We start from the raw sequence: 16,282 nt of genomic DNA, 5'->3' as shown, positions 1-16,282 counted from the left end.
CCACTGCCTGTTCACCCCGCTATCATCCAGAAGGCGAGGTCAGTACAGGTGCATCAAAGCTGGGACCGAGAGACTGAAAAACAGCTTCTATCTCAAGGCCATCAGACTGTTAAACAGCCACCACTAACACTGAGTGGCTGCTGCCAACACACTGACACTGACTCAACTCCAGCCACTTTAATAATGGGAATTGATGGGAAATGATGTAAATATATCACTAGCCACTTTAAACAATGCTACCTTATATAATGTTACTTACCCTACATTATTCATCTCATATGCATACGTATATACTGTACTCTATATCATCGACTGTATCCTTATGTAATACATGTATCACTAGCCACTTTAAACTATGCCACTTTGTTTACATACTCATCTCATTTGTACATACTGTACTCGATACCATCTACTGTATCTTGCCTATGCTGCTCTGTACCATCACTCATTCATATATCCTTATGTACATATTCTTTATCCCCTTACACTGTGTACAAGACAGTAGTTTTGGAATTGTTAGTTAGATTACTTGTTATTACTGCATTGTCGGAACTAGAAGCACAAGCATTTCGCTACACTCGCATTAACATCTGCTAACCATGTGTATGTGCCAAATAAAATTTGATTTGATTTGATTTGATTTGATTTGAGTCTGAGCCCTACAGCTTTGTCTGGGTGAGTGTACCTACGTGTTTGCATGTGCCTACGTAATTGTGTTGTGGACAATTAAATCAGTGTTCCCCTCTCTCCATCCAGGCCAGTGTGTAAAGTCCATCTATACCTTTAACGTGGCGATGGCTACATCATCACTGGATCAGGTTTGTGTGGATGCAGTTTCTGTGGGGGTCGGGTGCGTGTGTGTGTGTACTCAGTAGACAAGGGGTAGACAACCCTGTTCCTGTTGTGCCACAGGTACTGCATGATTCTACTGCATGATTCTGTTCCAACTGGGCACCACTCCTGACCAACTGAGCTAATTGATCAGTTCAGCGATTGCCTACATTCAACACACCTGGTCTTCCAGGTTGGTTAAATCACATGAAGTGCCTGCGGCACTCCAGAACCGGGGTTGCCTAACCCTGCAATAGACAGTAAGTGTAGTCAGACTGATAAAGGCAGACAAGAGAGGAGACTCAGGATCACAGGTATTTATGCAAGCCATCAGTAATGTCTGCCAGCAACTGTCAGGCCTAGTTAACCTCTCTTTCTCTCCCTGACTCTCTCTCGCTCTCTCTTGCTCTTACCATCCCTCCCCTTCTCTCTTTTCCCGTAGTCTCTCATCTCTCTCTCCCTCTCTCCCTCTCTCCCTCCATCTCTCTCTCTCTCTCTCACTCCTCCTACCTTCACCCCCCCCCCCCTCTCTCTCTGTCTGTCTGCAGATGGGGGTAAAGTACAAACCTGGAGCTGGCAAACCATGGACAACTGTCAATCAATCATACCAAATGAGGAGGCTGTGACCTCCCTACAGGTGGCTGCCATAATCAAGAGACAGTAGTGTCACATTATAGGCTTTTAAGCCATAGTGCTTCTATAACTATGGTTGTGTTCAAACGGAAGAAAATGGACTGAAACTGGTCCAATAACAAACGATCATTTTTGTTTTCTGTTGTGCGCCCCAATGAACATAAACTTGTGTTTTCATCAAGGCCTTGCTGAAATGAAATCAAATATTTCCGCACCGTTGCCAGATCTGTGTGTGCTTTGGCCAACGTAGTTGTTGTTGTCACGCCAAATACATTGGCTGAGGCAGAAACAAAAATGCTGCCTGAAGGAACAAATATCTTGTCCTCCTTATAGGCTACACACTTGTAGGCAGTGTGGAAATAAATGATTTAAAATGAATTATTAAGTTAGATATATAGATTCCAAAGAAGTTCAAAAGAGTATTCAGTGCTCTTTTCCTCGTTCTTCATTACTTTCAAATATAAATGCATTACATTTGCTAGGATAGAGGATCAGAAATGGTCTATACATGTTTGGCTGAAATACTTTGTAAGGTTCCTTGGGGACGTAAGCTGTTTAAATACATAGTTTAAAGGTCCCATGCAGCTGATTTATCTCAATATCAAATCATTTCTTGGTAACAATTAAGTACCTTGCTGTGATTGTTTTCAATTAAAATGGTCAAATAGAAACAAAAATGGCTTCTTAGCAAAGAGACAATTCTGTCTGGGAAATGGTCTGAGTGGGGAAGGGAAAACTGAAAACTAGCTGTTATTGGTAGAGAGATTCTTAGATTTAAGAGATTCTTATATCTTTCTTATTGGTCTATTAACTAATTTGTCACCATCCCACCAAAACAGGCTGACATTTTTGGCGGCCTTTTCAAACAGCATCATAAGGGCATTATCGTAATTTGAGCAATTTCACAGTATTATTCAAACATCATAGTCTGGAAATATATAAAACACAAGAAAATCACGTTTTTGACTGCCCTGGGCCTTTAAGACTTATTACATTTATGTAGTGTTACATGCTCAACACAGTTAGGCCAAAGCAGTGAAAGCACCATCCCCACATTTGTTCAGTAATCATGCAAAACCATGTGAAACCACGTACACACGCACGCACGCAAGCATGCATGCACGCACATACACACACACACACACACACACACACACACACACACACACACACACACACACACACACACACACACACACACACACACACACACACACCGTTCCATGCATTGTATTCAGCCACTGCATTCTGTCTCCATGACAACTGCCCCCTATCTATCCTCCACAGTCCCAGGGTCCCCTGATGTTCAGCAGCACAGCAGAGGGTGGGGTGTCTGTGTGGGAGGGGCTCTGCACCAACCGCGACCCCCTGCAGCTGTTACATCCTTGGGATGCAATGGTAACGGGCTGCGGGAGTCAGGGAGGTCCTCTGACCCTCAGGCCCCGTGGTGACAGGCTCTCAGTTGCCTACGGCAGAGCCAACCCCGGGATCCTTGAGGATAGGTGAGAAGCAGTGTGTGTGTGTGTGCGTGTGCGTGTGTGTGCGTGTGCGTGTGCATGCGCGTGCGTGTGCGTGTGTGTGTGTGTGTGTGTGTGTGTGTGTGTGTGTGTGTGTGCGTGTGCGTGCGTGCGTGCGTGTGTGTGTGTGTGCACTATATAGAAGAGCCAGTTTAATACGGTACTGTGCTAGACCTTGATCTGTGTACTATCTGATGTTTACCGTTCCGCTGTCCAATCACCACAGGCACCGTGTCCAGGCTAACCAATCACAGCAGCTTCGCTGGAGAAACAGATTGTGTACATCAGACAGGGCTACTCATTATTGACTCATGCTTTGATTAGGCGGATGGGGAAAGGACCTTGAACTGTGAGTAAAATTAACACAACTGGTTGTTCCCTGAATATTATGGTACAATTGCCAACCTATAGAGCCACGCTGTTCGTAGAATGCATCGTTCTCTAAATCTGTTTCGGTTTTCATCAACTTTTTTTCTCTACTTCTCTCCTTCCCCTCTCTCTCTCTCTCTCTCTCTCTCTCTCCCTCCTTTTCTCCTTCCATCTCTCCCAGTGTTCTCTCTACCTCAGTGCAGGTACCTGGCCTCGCTGACCTGTGCAGATGCTCCGGGAATCGTCTGCTTTGCGACATGGCTCACGGGCAGTGGGGGTCACCGCTGGGTCACCGGGGGTTGTGCCCTTGCGGTGTGGGAGCATCTCCCCAGCTCCGGGAAGCACCTTTCTGTCAGTACTCATCTAGATGGATGAATACTGATCTGATGATTTAATGATTTGCAGTAATAGAGCTTCTTTATGGGTGGACCTGACAGAAAGTTCACTATCACTCGTGTGTCCCTATCCTCACTTCTTCATGTACTGTACACTAAACCAAGGTCAGTTGAATAGTATTTTTTTGTTGTCGTTTTTGTAAAAGAGAGGGGTCTCCCTTCTTTTTCTGGTTGTGTTTTTGGTTGTTGGTTTGTTTAACACGTAGGACAGTGTAGAATAACAGGGAAGAGAAGAGAGTTTCTTCCGAAGCAGAGATGGAACTGGGATTTGATCGCATGCGAGCAGGCTACTGACACACGAATACCACAATGGAAGTACGCCTTCAGGCTTTATCGTGTTTTAATCCTCTGTCATTTTTTTTAAATGTACGTAATGTTGTCTCTGGCTAGAGCAGCCTGACACTTTTAATTATCAAATCAATTCAATTCCATATTTATGCTGAGGGGGTGGTGCTAATCATTAGACCACCCCAGGCCACAGTTGAAAGAATATTCATAAAAAATAATATATATGCAACAGTATAACAAGAACAATATGGAGTGTCGGTGTCTATTTGAGCAATAAGGCACGAGGGGGTGTGGTATATGGCCAATATACCATGGCTAAACTATAAACTGGTTACCAACGTAATTAGAGCAGTAAAAGTAACTGTTTTGCCATACCCGTGGTACACGGTCTGTCAGCCAATCAGCATTCAGGGCTCAAACCACCCAGTTTATAATGGTGATGTTGTCACAGGGGTGATGTCACAACGAAGCGAGACAATCCATTGGACGCTTCCCTGACGGAATCAGAGGGAGATTCCGAGGAGGACAGTGATGGTGAGGAGGGGGTGACAGCGGGCTGAAACATACGCACAAGTAATATACAGCTGAAGTCGGAAGTTTACATACACTTAGGTTGGAATCATTAAAACTCGCTTTTCAACCACTCCACAAAATTCTTGTTAACAAACTATAGTTTTGGCAAGTCGGTTAGGACATCTACTTTGTGCATGACACAAGTAATTTTTCCAACAATTGTTCACAGACAGATTATTTAACTTATAATTCACTGTATCACAATTCCAGTGGGTCAGAAGTTTATATAGTGTATACTAAATTGACTGTGCCTTTAAACAGCTTGGACATTTCCAGAAAATGATGTCATGGCTTTAGAAGCTTCTGATAGGCTAACTGACATAATTTGAGTCAATTGGAGGTGTACCTGTGGATGTATTTCAAGGCCTACCTTCAAACTCAGTGGCTCTTTGCTTGACATCATGGGAAAATCAGAAGAAATCAGCCAAGATCTCAGAAAAAAATTGTAGACCTCCACGAGTCTGGTTCATCCTTGGGAGCAATTTCCAAATGCCTGAAGGTACCAAATTAATTTGTACAAACAATAGTAAGCAAGTATAAACACCATGGGACCACACAGCCGTCATTCCGCTCAGGAAGGAGTCGTGTTCTGTCTCCTAGAGATGAACGTACTTTGGTGCGAAAAGTGCAAATCAATCCCAGAACACCAGCAAAAGACCTTGTGAAGACACTGGAGGAAACAGGTACAAAAGTATCTATATCCACAGTAAAATGAGTCCTATATCAACATAACCTGAAAGGCCACTCAGCAAGGAAGAAGCCACTGCTCCAAAACCACCATAAAAAAGACAAACTACAGATTGCAACTGCACATGGGGACAAAGATCGTACTTTTTGGAGAAACAAAATTAGAGCTGTTTGGCCATAATGACCATTGTTATGTTTGGAGGAAAAAGGGGGAGGCTTGCAAGCCCTAGAACACCATCCCAACCGTGAAGCACGGGGGTGGCAGCATCATGTTGTGGGGGTGCTTTGCTGCAGGAGGGACTGGTGCACTTCACAAAATAGATGGCATCATGAGGGAGGAAAATTATGTGGATATATTGAAGCAACATCTCAAGACATCAGTCAGGAAGTTAAAGCTTGGTAGCAAATGGGTCTTCCAAGTGGACAATGACCCCAAGCATACTTCCAAAGTTGTGGCAAAATGGCTTAAGGACAGCAAAGTCAAGAAATTGGAGTGGCCATCAAAAAGCCCTGACCTAAATCCACAAAAATGTGTGGGCAGAACTGAAAAAGTGTGTGTGAGCAAGGAGGCCTACAAACCTGACTCAGTTACACCAGCTCTGTCAGGAGGAATGGGCCAAAATTCACCCAACTTATTGTGGGGAAGCTTGTGGAAGGCTACCTGAAACATTTGACCCAAGTTAAACAATTTAAAGGCAATGCTACTAAATACTGATTGAGTCTATGTAAACTTCTGACCCACTGGGAATGTGATGAAAGAAATAAAAGCTGAAATAAATCATTCTCTCTACTTTTGTTTTGACATTTCACATTCTTAATAAAAATAAAGTGGTGATCCTAACTGACCTAAGACAGGGAATTTTTACTAGGATTAAAGGTCAGGAATTGTGAAAAACTGAGTTTAAATGTATTTGGCTAAGGTGTATGTAAACCTCCGACTTCAACTGTACATAGATCAGAAAAACTCAAAGCAACATGTCTCCAAGGGTTTCTACTACAAAAAGCCATTGGTTCAAACTGTCTTCTTCAGCTCCAGCAGTAGACAAATCTATATAAATCACATCCCAAAAAGTAGCTGTAAGAATATATCGTTCTTCAGCGCTACGGATTGAATCGAGCCCTAAAGATTGAACATGTCAACTTATTAAAAGAACATGAACTGAAAAAGGAAAGTTTTGGTCCATTGTTAGCTGTTGCTGTTTTATTTTCTCTAAGGAAATAATCACTATCAACAGGTTCCTGCTGTATTCCTAATGATCTATATCATTGTATATCTATATCAATCACAAATCCATTATTCATCCACCGTTAGACACACGTTTAACTATGACTCCCCACGTTACTGTAGATTACAATGATGACAAAGAAGAGGACTACACATCCCAAGATGCATCAGAGTCGGGCTCAACATCGGGGCTTCGCTGTGTTCTCCAGTGAGAGCCAGTTTCACGCCACCCGCCACCACTAAGCCCAAGACACTGCGCCTCACAGCATGAAGAGCAATGAAGGCGAGAGGAAGGGAGTGAAGGGGACAGAGGAGAAGGAGAGAGAGAGGGGGGGAGTGAAGTGTGACAGATTGAGAGAGTGGTGGAAAGAGAGCATACGGAGAGGGAGTGGGTGCGAGCGAGAGACAGATAATTGTCTATGTAAATGTTGTTGTTTCATGTGTGCAATAAAGCTGTCATGCTGTGACCTTCCTGCCTCCAAATATTTCTCCTTCATATTGTGGTGTCACCTCGTTTATTATGAACACTAGTTATTCTGTTCATCACCCCACTCAACCTGTCCTTGTGTAAATTAATGTATATTCATTTTCCTCCACCTCTCTGCCGCACCACTCCCATGGCTTGTCTCACTTTTTTCGAAACAGAACAGAATACCTTTTTTTCCTCTGCTCCCAAAATGAGAGTTTTCATGTCATTTTCTGTATCTTCATTATTTACGTTTTTTTTTTTGCTGTCCATTTAATTGAACGAGTTGAAAGCGTAATAAGCATTTCAAATCTCTTTCCTACAGTCTCCCCTCCGTCCTCCTCCTCTCTCTCTCTCTCTCTCTGACTCTACATGTCTCTGTCGCTAAGGCAACCAATGCCTTTTCCTACTCGCTCTCTATATCTCCCCCTTTCTCACTGTCTCGCTCATTCCCTCTCTCTTCAGCCAGAGGTAGGCATGTTAACTGGTATCTGTCTGAGTGAATGTGTTGTGCGTGCTGGTGTGACAGTGAGTTGTCTGCTGGTGGGTGTGTGTGTGTGAGAGAGAGCGAGCGATAGAGCGTGTGTTCCTGTCTGTGTTTGACTGAGTGACAGTGGTAGTAGATATGAAGTAAATCTTTCTCGAGCTAATAGTAGCAGCATATGGGATGGGATGTTGGCTACGTGTGTGCCTATGAGGAATGTTTTGTGCACAGGTGTGTGCGTGCAAGTCTGATGTGCCAACTGTATTAGCATGTGGCATAATTAAGCGCTCATTTTGGACAGACAGGACTGAGAGAGGGAGATGTGTGTGTATTCCTGTTCTGCCGCCTATGAGTGTCTGTTTACGTTTTCAATAACAGTCAGTGTCAAAAGAGAAGTGAACTCTCTCTCTCTCTCTCTCTCTCTCTCGCTCTCTCTCTCTCTCTCTCTCTTTCTTCTTCTCTTTTCTGTTTTTCTTTCCTCCCAGAGAGAGAGATGATCGGAGGATTGGGGGCTCAGTGAACAGAACAAAGCGATGGAGAGATGGTAAGATGGAGAGAGTGAGCAGATGTTAAGACAGACACAGTCAGACCCTCTGGTTGTATGCATGTTGCATGAGGAGTCCAGTTGGACAATGCATTTGTAATGTTTCTCATGCTCTAATTCTCTTTCTGTCTCCTTTTCTCTCCCACCTCTTTCTGCTTCTTTTTATTTCTGCCATCGTCTCACTCTTCTTTTCTCTCTCTCCTTCCTTCCTTCCTTCCTTCCTTCCTTCCTTCCTTCCTTCCTTCCTTCCTTCCTTCCTTCCTTCCTTCCTTCCTTCCTTCCTTCCTTCCTTCCTTCTCTCTCTCTTTCTCAGCTCCATCTCTCCTGTCAAACGACTGACCACCCTCCGCTGCCTTTTCTTCCTCCTGGTTGCCGTGGTGACGCGACCCTCAACCTGTAACCGTGACGACGAGGGCGAGGGGCAGGTGGAGGCCCTCTCGGCCCAGCTGTCCGTCCCAGAACAGGTCACACCCACCCCTATTTGGTCCGTGGACTGGGGCCCCACACTATCCCTGGAGGACGAGACGCATCACATCCTGTCCAGCCAGGAAGCGGACCTGCACCACAATGGCCATGAAGTCCCCACGACAACCGCCGAGGCCTGGCCGCATCATCAGAGTGCACCAGGCAGCACTTTGCCCCAGGAGCCCCTGGACCTTCTGGAGGCCCCAGACGCAGAGGGAGTGGAGGATGGAGGAACTGAGCCGGAGGAGAGAGAGCCTGAGGAAGGTGTGCACCGTAGAAATCAGTAAAGATTAAAGAAAGAAATTATTTGTGTTGGTGGGCATGAGAACAGAGTGTTTTGGAACAAAGACATCAGAAGAACTCTGGGGGCATCAGGGAGTAACTTCAATTCCCACTGGGCTGGCTTTGTGTGGATGGATGGCTGCGTCTTGGTGATGGAGAATGCTTAATAGAGTTTTCTGAACTCACAGAAACACACACAAAGGAAATGGGTGACATCACACACCAAGCAATGGAATGGATGACTTCATCGGCTCATTCTCCTTTGAGTTGCTTTACTGACAGTATGGTAACTCTCTAAAAGCAGAGTTGTGTTTTTTTCTTACACCATTGCAGTTGACCTGGGTTATATTCATAAGGCACCAAACGGAAGAAAAAATGACTGAAACAGGGACGGTCTACCTGGACTTGTCCAATAAGAAACGCTCATTTTTGTTTTCGGTTGTAAAACATTTCAAAGCGTTCTCCGTTGCATGCTCGAATGCACATGACCCTGGCTTTCTTCTGTTGTGCTGATTTGATTGTTCCTTCTATTGTTCTGATTTCCAACCATGTGAAAGGTAACTCCTCTGTGTGTGTGTCCTCCAGTGGACCCTCAGTTCTACGTCACAGTGACCATCTCCTCTCTGCTCATCCTGACTGCTGTCATCATAACGGTCAAACTCTGGTAAGAATCCTCTCTCTTTCCCCCATCCGTCCACCTCCTTTTTTTCTCTTTCTACCCCTTCTCTGACACATATATTTTTTTATGTATATCAGGGAACTTCAACGGTGTTCTTTGTTTGAATGGTTCAAGTCAGATCTAGGTAGCGGGTGAAAAATACCTTCCCAATGTTTAAAGGCTTTCAGAGGTTTAAAGGTGACTAAATTTCAACCACTTGAGGTGTTGATATCCACGACGCTCTGTTGCCACATGCCGGTAGCATCTAAACAGTTGGAGTGTTTTCTCTACTGTTGTCATGTGACGTTTGATGTACCGCTCACCTATAAAATCCGCTGGGTGTGTCGTGCAAACTCGAACATGAAATGGAAACGCCGATCTCTGGATTGTAGAGCAGGGCTCGTGCTCATCGCTTCAGTTATTTGACAGAGGGAGGTCTCTTCTTTCCACCTGCTCTCTCACTAATTCACTCCTGTTCTCCCATTGGTCTCTCAATCTCTTTCTCTGTCTTGCCCTCTGCTGCTCTTTCCCCTGCTTCCCCTTTCTTACCTTCTGTCACTCTTCATTTCTCTCCCTCGTTCCTGCCTCCCCTCTCTCTTTTCAACTCCCCCCTCTCTCTCTTTCTCTCTCGTTCTCGTTCTCTCTCTCTCTCTCTTTCTCAACCCCATTCCTCATCCTTTACTTTAATTTAGCTTCATCGCCTTTCAGTAATGCTGGGTTCTGGTTGATCCTTGATCGTCATATATCATTCTTATCTTCTTCCCCAGTCTCCTATCACTCCCAGCTCCAGATCCTCAAATAATCCCTCTGCCCACTGTATGCCGATACACGATAAGCCCCATCTCCCTCTGTTGCTCCCTCTCACTCTCTCTTTTATTTCTTTCTCTCTCCCGCTATCTCTCTCTCTCTCTCTCTCTCTCTCTCTCTCTCGTCCTCTCTCTCTCTCGCCCTCTCTCTCTCTCTCTCTCTCGCTCTCTCTCTCTCTCTCTCTCTCGCCCTCTCTCTCTGAAACCTGCTCTAAGTGTTTCTGTGTTTAGCTAACTTAATTAACCTCCAATGCAGGCTGGTTGAAAGTGTGTGTGCTGGCTTTACAGTGTGTGTGTGCTTGAAACAAGTGTTGTTGGAGTGCTTAATTGGAGCAGCAGCATCTCTCTCTGTGTTGTGTATGTGTGGGCTTATGTTGCAGTTCCAGTATGACTGTAAATATACCTATGGGGTAAATTGTGGTGAGGACTGGAGGGCGGGTTACAGTGGGAATTCAATAGGTTTTTGACGGGTAAAAGTGGGGGATTGAATAGAGGAGAGACAGTATAGAATTGAATAGAATACTGTTGATTGATAATGGAAAAGCAATCGATGTTGGAGAATGTTTCACCATCTGGTGGGATTCCTGGTGATTATCGTGTGTGTGTGTGTGTGTGTGTGTGTGTGTGTGTGTGTGTGTGTGTGTGTGTGTGTGTGTGTGTGTGTGTGTGTGTGTGTGTGTGTGTCTGTGTCTGTGTGTGTGTGTGTCTGCGTGCGTGCGTGCGTGCATATGTGGATAGTTTGCCTGACTGGAACTGCGTGTCTGTGATCTACAGTCTGACTGTGAAAAAGGCTTTGTTATGTGTGAGTGCTCTGAAGAGCTGTGTGTATACTCTACCTTTGACTCTCACTGTGCCAACAACATCATAACTCAGACACGTAATTGGAATAATGTTTCCCCACATCAGCCCTGTATCCCCTTCCTCTTGCTCTCTCGTTTTATCTCTCCCTCTTTCTCTCTTTTCATTCCCCCTTTCTCTTTACCCTCTCTCTCACACCCTGTTTCCTTCACCTCTTTACCCTCTTTCTTTCTTTCTTTCTTTCTTTTTCTTTCTCTCTCTCTCTCTCTCTCTCTCTACCCGCTATTTCCACCTCTACCACCACACTCTTTCTTTCCCGCCCTCCCTTTCTCGCATCCTCTCCTCTTCTCCCTCTCGTCTGATAGTGCTTTAACGAGTCAAATGAGTGCATTAACTCTCTCTCAGAGGCGGTGTAATGTGTTCGCTGCAGCTAAATGGCTCTGTCATTCCCTCTTTTCCTCTCACTCACCCTCGCTCTCCGTCTCTCTCTCTCTCTCTCTCTCTGCCAGTTACGACCACAGCTGTTCCCAGCACCCACCCCCGCTTTCCCGTGGCGTGGCCCCCCCTCTCTCTCTCGCCCTCCCTCGTTCCCTGGCTCTGGAGGACAGCCGGCAGACGCTGCACGGCACTCCCTCCTTTACCGACAGGGAGAGGTAATGAGTCGCCTCACCAGCTCGCTGGAGAGAGAGGGAGAGTGTTTGTGTGTGTATTTGTGTGAAGTTGTTAGTACATTGATTTGTGTGTGTGTGTGTGTGTGTGCGCGCTTGTTTGTCAGTGAGTGGATGGTGTGTCAAGGAGTGCTTGGTGCCTCTCCCTGTATGGTGTACGAGCATCATAATGGTATATGTGCATAATTAGGCGTCAGTGTTAGTCTCTGTGGAGTACACAGGCCTGAAGTGTTATGGATGTGAGATGTATGTATGTTTTAGAACTCTCCTATGAGTCACACAGCTCTGGAAGCAGTGAGAGCACCATCCATGAAATGATGCTTTTATAGCCGGGGATTTAAAGTTCATTTCAATCAGGGTAATTGGACTCCTCGTTTCTCCTCCTCGTTTCTCCTCCTTCGTCCTTTCTATCCCCCCCCCCCCCCCCCCGCTCCAGTTCTACTTCTCTCTCTTTCTTTCCCCTACTCTCATTTTCATACTTTTCTTTCACCTACTCCAAATTCTCCCTACTCCAGTGTTATATAATACTAATAACGTAGTCTGTTCTCTTTTCCCTCTCCTCCTCCCCTTTTCCAGTTCTACCCTTCTGTCCCTTAAACCTTTTCCTCTGCCCTCTGCCCTCTGCCCTCTCTCTATATTCCCCTTCTTCTAGTTCGGCACATACCATATCATCTCTCTCTCTCTCTCCGTCAGGATCCCCGTGGTGAACCTCTAAGGCGAACGTTTCTGATTTGATACACATTCCTACGGGATGCGACGGAGAACACCGCCAGAGGGTGTGGCCCGCCGTGGTCTTCGACTTATCTTTGACTGTGAAAATGAAAATCAGGGACCCAGGGATCCAGCCATGGCAAAACCTATTTTTCCCTCCGTCCCTTCCTGCCGAAGGAGAAAAGCCCGATCTCATCCCTTCCTCCCGAAGGAGAAAAGCCCGATCTCATCCCTTCCTCCCGAAGGAGAAAAGCCTGATCTCATCCCTTCCTCCCGAGGGAGAAAAGCCCGATCTCATCCCTTCCTCCCGAAGGAGAAAAGCCTGATCTCATCCCTTCCTCCCGAAGGAGAAAAGCCTGATCTCATCCCTTCCTCCCGAAGGAGAAAAGCCTGATCTCATCCCTTCCTCCCTTCCTGCTGCCATCCTCCTACGCCTCTTTTCTCCACTTTTCTATGGCTCTGTGTCACTGTAGACTCCTCCTACGCCTCTTTTCTCCACTTTTCTATGGCTCTGTGTCACTGTAGACTCCTCCTACGCCTCTTTTCTCCACTTTTCTATGGCTCTGTGTCACTGTAGACTCCTCCTACGCCTCTTTTCTCCACTTTTCTATGGCTCTGTGTCACTGTAGACTCCTCCTACGCCTCTTTTCTCCACTTTTCTATGGCTCTGTGTCACTGTAGACTCCTCCTACGCCTCTTTTCTCCACTTTTCTATGGCTCTGTGTCACTGTAGACTCCTCCTACGCCTCTTTTCTCCACTTTTCTATGGCTCTGTGTCACTGTAGACTCCTCCTACGCCTCTTTTCTCCACTTTTCTATGGCTCTGTGTCACTGTAGACTGACCGAACCTTCCGCTCTGTTTTATATTCCAGTTGTCTGTACTGCCCCAGGCTGTAGCAGCAACACACGTCCAGTTCCCTCCACTTGATCCACTTTGACTAATTCACAAGCAAACAGTGTTAGATATCAATAGAACATTTTAGTCCCGCCGGTGCCAAAACCGCATAGCTGTATGGGGCTGTTTGGAATATTTCATACAGCTATCTTGTGTAGCTGAACTTTGAACTATGATGAAATAATGGACTTGGTTATTGAAACATAGTTGAAAGGGAAATATGTGTGTTATCTGAAACATAGGTGTTCAGCTAGCTGGTGAAGGGTTAAAACAGTCCCTGTTTCCTAGGACTGAAGGGGGTATTTCACAAAGCTGGTATGGCAATGTTGTCGCCAGCCGCCAATGTACTTAACGCGACACGGTCCAAAAATCGCTGTTTACTCCCGCTTGGAATGCAAATAGGCCCACTGCAGCTTCCACATTCCCAATGTGTTTTCTGGGTGTTTTTTATTCCCTAAACTATATTCTTCGTTTGTTCCTTTTATTTTCTTGCCTCTTTGCCGCCTCTGTTGTGCATTTGTGAGTGTGTTATCTTGTCTCTGGAGCATGGGGATGGGCAGGGTTTATATATTACTGCTCTATATAGGGTTGGGAAATTCTGTCATTTTCACAAAATTCCCAGGTTTTCCAGACATCCCGGTTGGAAGATTCCGGGAATTAGGAGGAAAGGAAATACAGGAATTTTGAACTGGGATTTCTGGAAAACCAGGGAATTTTGGGGGAAAGTTATCCTTGTTGTTTATGAAAATAGTGGTGCAAACAATGTACAATACATGTTTGCATATATCGCAATCAGTACAATCAACCGATACATGTGGTACAATCAATGGTGGTGTCAGGTAAACATAATGGGTATAAATGATACAGTCCAGAAGTAATGAGCCATTTTACCATCATCTGTTGTTTCTGCTCCGACTTCAAAGCTTAAACGAGTGTTTACTGTAGGATCTTAGGGTAATATACCCGTCCAACTCGACCACCAGCTGGACTTCCACTACACTAGTACACATAGTGTTGTGACGTCATACGTGACTTGTGTCGTTCTGCATTCTAGTGTTTCCTCGGTTCTCAGTAGCATTCCTGTAGACGTGTGGCTCCACTGTACGATGGAACAACAATAAAAACTCAACACTGGTGTTTTAGCACTTTATCCGGACTGGACTTTACTAGCCAGTGGCTTTGGGACTAGAATTGACAATGTGCGAGGGCCAGCCTTACAGGAGAACAGTGGATGTATCTCAACTGTCCTGAGTTGCCTCCTTTCCTTCATCTGTCCTAGGTTGAAGACACCCAGGTTACGACAACCTAATAATTCCATGTGGAAGCGTTTGAAAAATCAACAGATTCATGGGACCAGTGCTGTTGCTAACTAGCATCCCTGATCCCTTCGTTTACAATTCTTCCTCATCCATGCAAAGACATATGGAATATTATAAATATTTTGTCTTAACCTTTATCTCCAACCTAGCATCTGTACTAAACTTTAGGATGAGAAGGAGAAAAAGAGACCAGGAAATACACAAGAGCCATGTGTTCTAATTGTGTTATTCAAAACCATTAACTTGAGTTCTATTTGGCTTCTACTGCAGATCAGAGCCATATATTTAGATATCAGAGCCATGTATTGAACTATAAATATATGGCACTGGTGCAGTTATACTTCCTGATTATGATGTCATCTCTCTTCTTCTAAATGTTATCCTAGGTCAGGTGATGCTGGTCAGGGCAACACTACATCATCCTAAACTTGAATGTGTTTTCACATCTGTAATAAGACACAGGAGAGCAAGGCACTTTACACTTTTGAGGCGTACCCATAGAAAATCCTAAATTTACTGGAAGTATTAGCAAGCTGCGGCAGCGTGAGAGAGACCAGAAAGATGGACAGTGTCTGCTGTTGCTTTTTCATTTCCTCTGGGCATTTTAATGATCGATCAAAGTAATTGATTGGCTGAAGTCCACTCCAAAGTTAACTACTGGTTGATTGTAAGTCCAACTAGCTGACCCTGTAGTATTCCATAGTATCTGTGTTTAAGGAAGGACACACAGTTAGGTATACACACGCAAAGTCACATCTGAGGTTTTACGCACACAATATCCCTCTCACAGCCACGCGTACATAAACACACACTTTTCTTTCATAAAAAAAAAATTATATCTTTATTTAACTAGGCAAGTCAGTTAAGAACAAATTCTTATTTACAATGAGGGGCCTAACCCAGTCCAAACCCAGACAACACTGGGCCAATTGTGCACCGCCCTACGGGACTCCCAATCACAGCCGGATGTGATGCAGCCTGGATTCGAACCAGGGACTGCAGTGACGCCTCTTGCTCTGAGATGCAGCGCCTTAGACCGCTGCGACACCTAGGTGACAGCTGCTAGAATTCACAGCTCCCATCTGGTAGGATCCGAGCAAACTGTGAAACAGTAAAGCTCAATCACACTGACTGAAATTAACACAGCTATTTAAAGCGGGGGGAGAACGAGAGAGAGAGACAGAAAGGGGGAGAAAGAAAGTTGGGAAGATGGCGGAAATGGGGTTAACGGAATAGGATCATTTCCCTGTCTCTCCATCCCACTTTTCTCTCTCTGTGGGTGTCATGGGAGTTAATAGCTACCATTAACGTCATGCAGGATAGGGTTTTTAGAGAAAACAGAGGGAGACTGAGGAGAGAGAACGAAAGACAGCGAGCGAGAAAGAGACACGGACAGGATGAATGTGAAAAATTAAATGTGGAGCGTGTGATGGGGGAGGGGGCAGACAATCCAGACAGGCAATTTTGACGGTGAAATAGAAGCTTTGGGCAAAATGTAGCGATATCAAATATGAACGCCCTGTGTGTGTGTCTGATGCGTGTATGTGACAGGGAAAATGAGGTGTGTGTGTGTGTAACCAAGCCAACTGATCACAGGGGTAGTTCCAGCACTCTAATATATTAGTCTCTTTGGGGATAACCTAATTAAGGGTCTGACCTAACACAGAT

The 16,282-nt window shown here is 45.1% G+C and overlaps 2 protein-coding genes across 3 annotated transcripts; both read left to right on the top strand.

The window, feature by feature from the left end:
- The first annotated feature begins 754 nt into the window (after positions 1-754).
- Positions 755-6,985, top strand: LOC118951441 (uncharacterized). 2 transcript variants are annotated; one of them, XM_090229303.1, is made up of 7 exons: positions 755-818; positions 1,380-1,468; positions 2,752-2,966; positions 3,208-3,330; positions 3,532-3,850; positions 4,485-4,567; positions 6,642-6,985. In XM_090229303.1, exons 2-4 carry the CDS (start codon positions 1,415-1,417, stop codon positions 3,287-3,289), a joined length of 351 nt encoding a protein of 116 aa, XP_090085429.1. In that variant the 5' UTR covers positions 755-818; positions 1,380-1,414; the 3' UTR covers positions 3,290-3,330; positions 3,532-3,850; positions 4,485-4,567; positions 6,642-6,985. The 2 variants fall into 2 exon arrangements, with proteins under 2 accessions (XP_090085429.1, XP_090085428.1); XM_090229302.1 differs by lacking the exon at positions 4,485-4,567.
- Positions 6,986-7,454: 469 nt separating this feature from the next.
- Positions 7,455-14,445, top strand: LOC110518094 (uncharacterized). The gene is made up of 5 exons (XM_021595838.3): positions 7,455-8,012; positions 8,326-8,741; positions 9,345-9,423; positions 11,531-11,674; positions 12,383-14,445. Exons 1-5 carry the CDS (start codon positions 8,002-8,004, stop codon positions 12,402-12,404), a joined length of 672 nt encoding a protein of 223 aa, XP_021451513.1. The 5' UTR covers positions 7,455-8,001; the 3' UTR covers positions 12,405-14,445.
- Positions 14,446-16,282: the final 1,837 nt, after the last annotated feature.

This window comes from Oncorhynchus mykiss, chromosome 3, assembly GCF_057628025.1.
Source record: "Oncorhynchus mykiss isolate SJ-2025 chromosome 3, ASM5762802v1, whole genome shotgun sequence".
In the NCBI taxonomy this organism is placed as follows: domain Eukaryota; kingdom Metazoa; phylum Chordata; class Actinopteri; order Salmoniformes; family Salmonidae; genus Oncorhynchus; species Oncorhynchus mykiss.
Note: the sequence above shows the minus strand (reverse complement) of the source record. Positions and strands in the feature narration are given on the sequence as shown.

Excerpts from the sequence above, each read along its gene's own strand:
- LOC118951441 (XM_090229302.1), top strand. The coding sequence starts at position 1,415 with ATGGACAACTGTCAATCAATCATACCAAATGAGGAGGCTGTGACCTCC. Across the intron at positions 1,469-2,751 it reads AGGCTGTGACCTCCCTACAG|TCCCAGGGTCCCCTGATGTT; the intron begins GTGGCTGCCATA and ends TATCCTCCACAG. Across the intron at positions 2,967-3,207 it reads CCCGGGATCCTTGAGGATAG|GCACCGTGTCCAGGCTAACC; the intron begins GTGAGAAGCAGT and ends CAATCACCACAG.
- LOC110518094 (XM_021595838.3), top strand. Across the intron at positions 9,424-11,530 it reads ATCATAACGGTCAAACTCTG|TTACGACCACAGCTGTTCCC; the intron begins GTAAGAATCCTC and ends TCTCTCTGCCAG. Across the intron at positions 11,675-12,382 it reads TCCTTTACCGACAGGGAGAG|GATCCCCGTGGTGAACCTCT; the intron begins GTAATGAGTCGC and ends TCTCTCCGTCAG.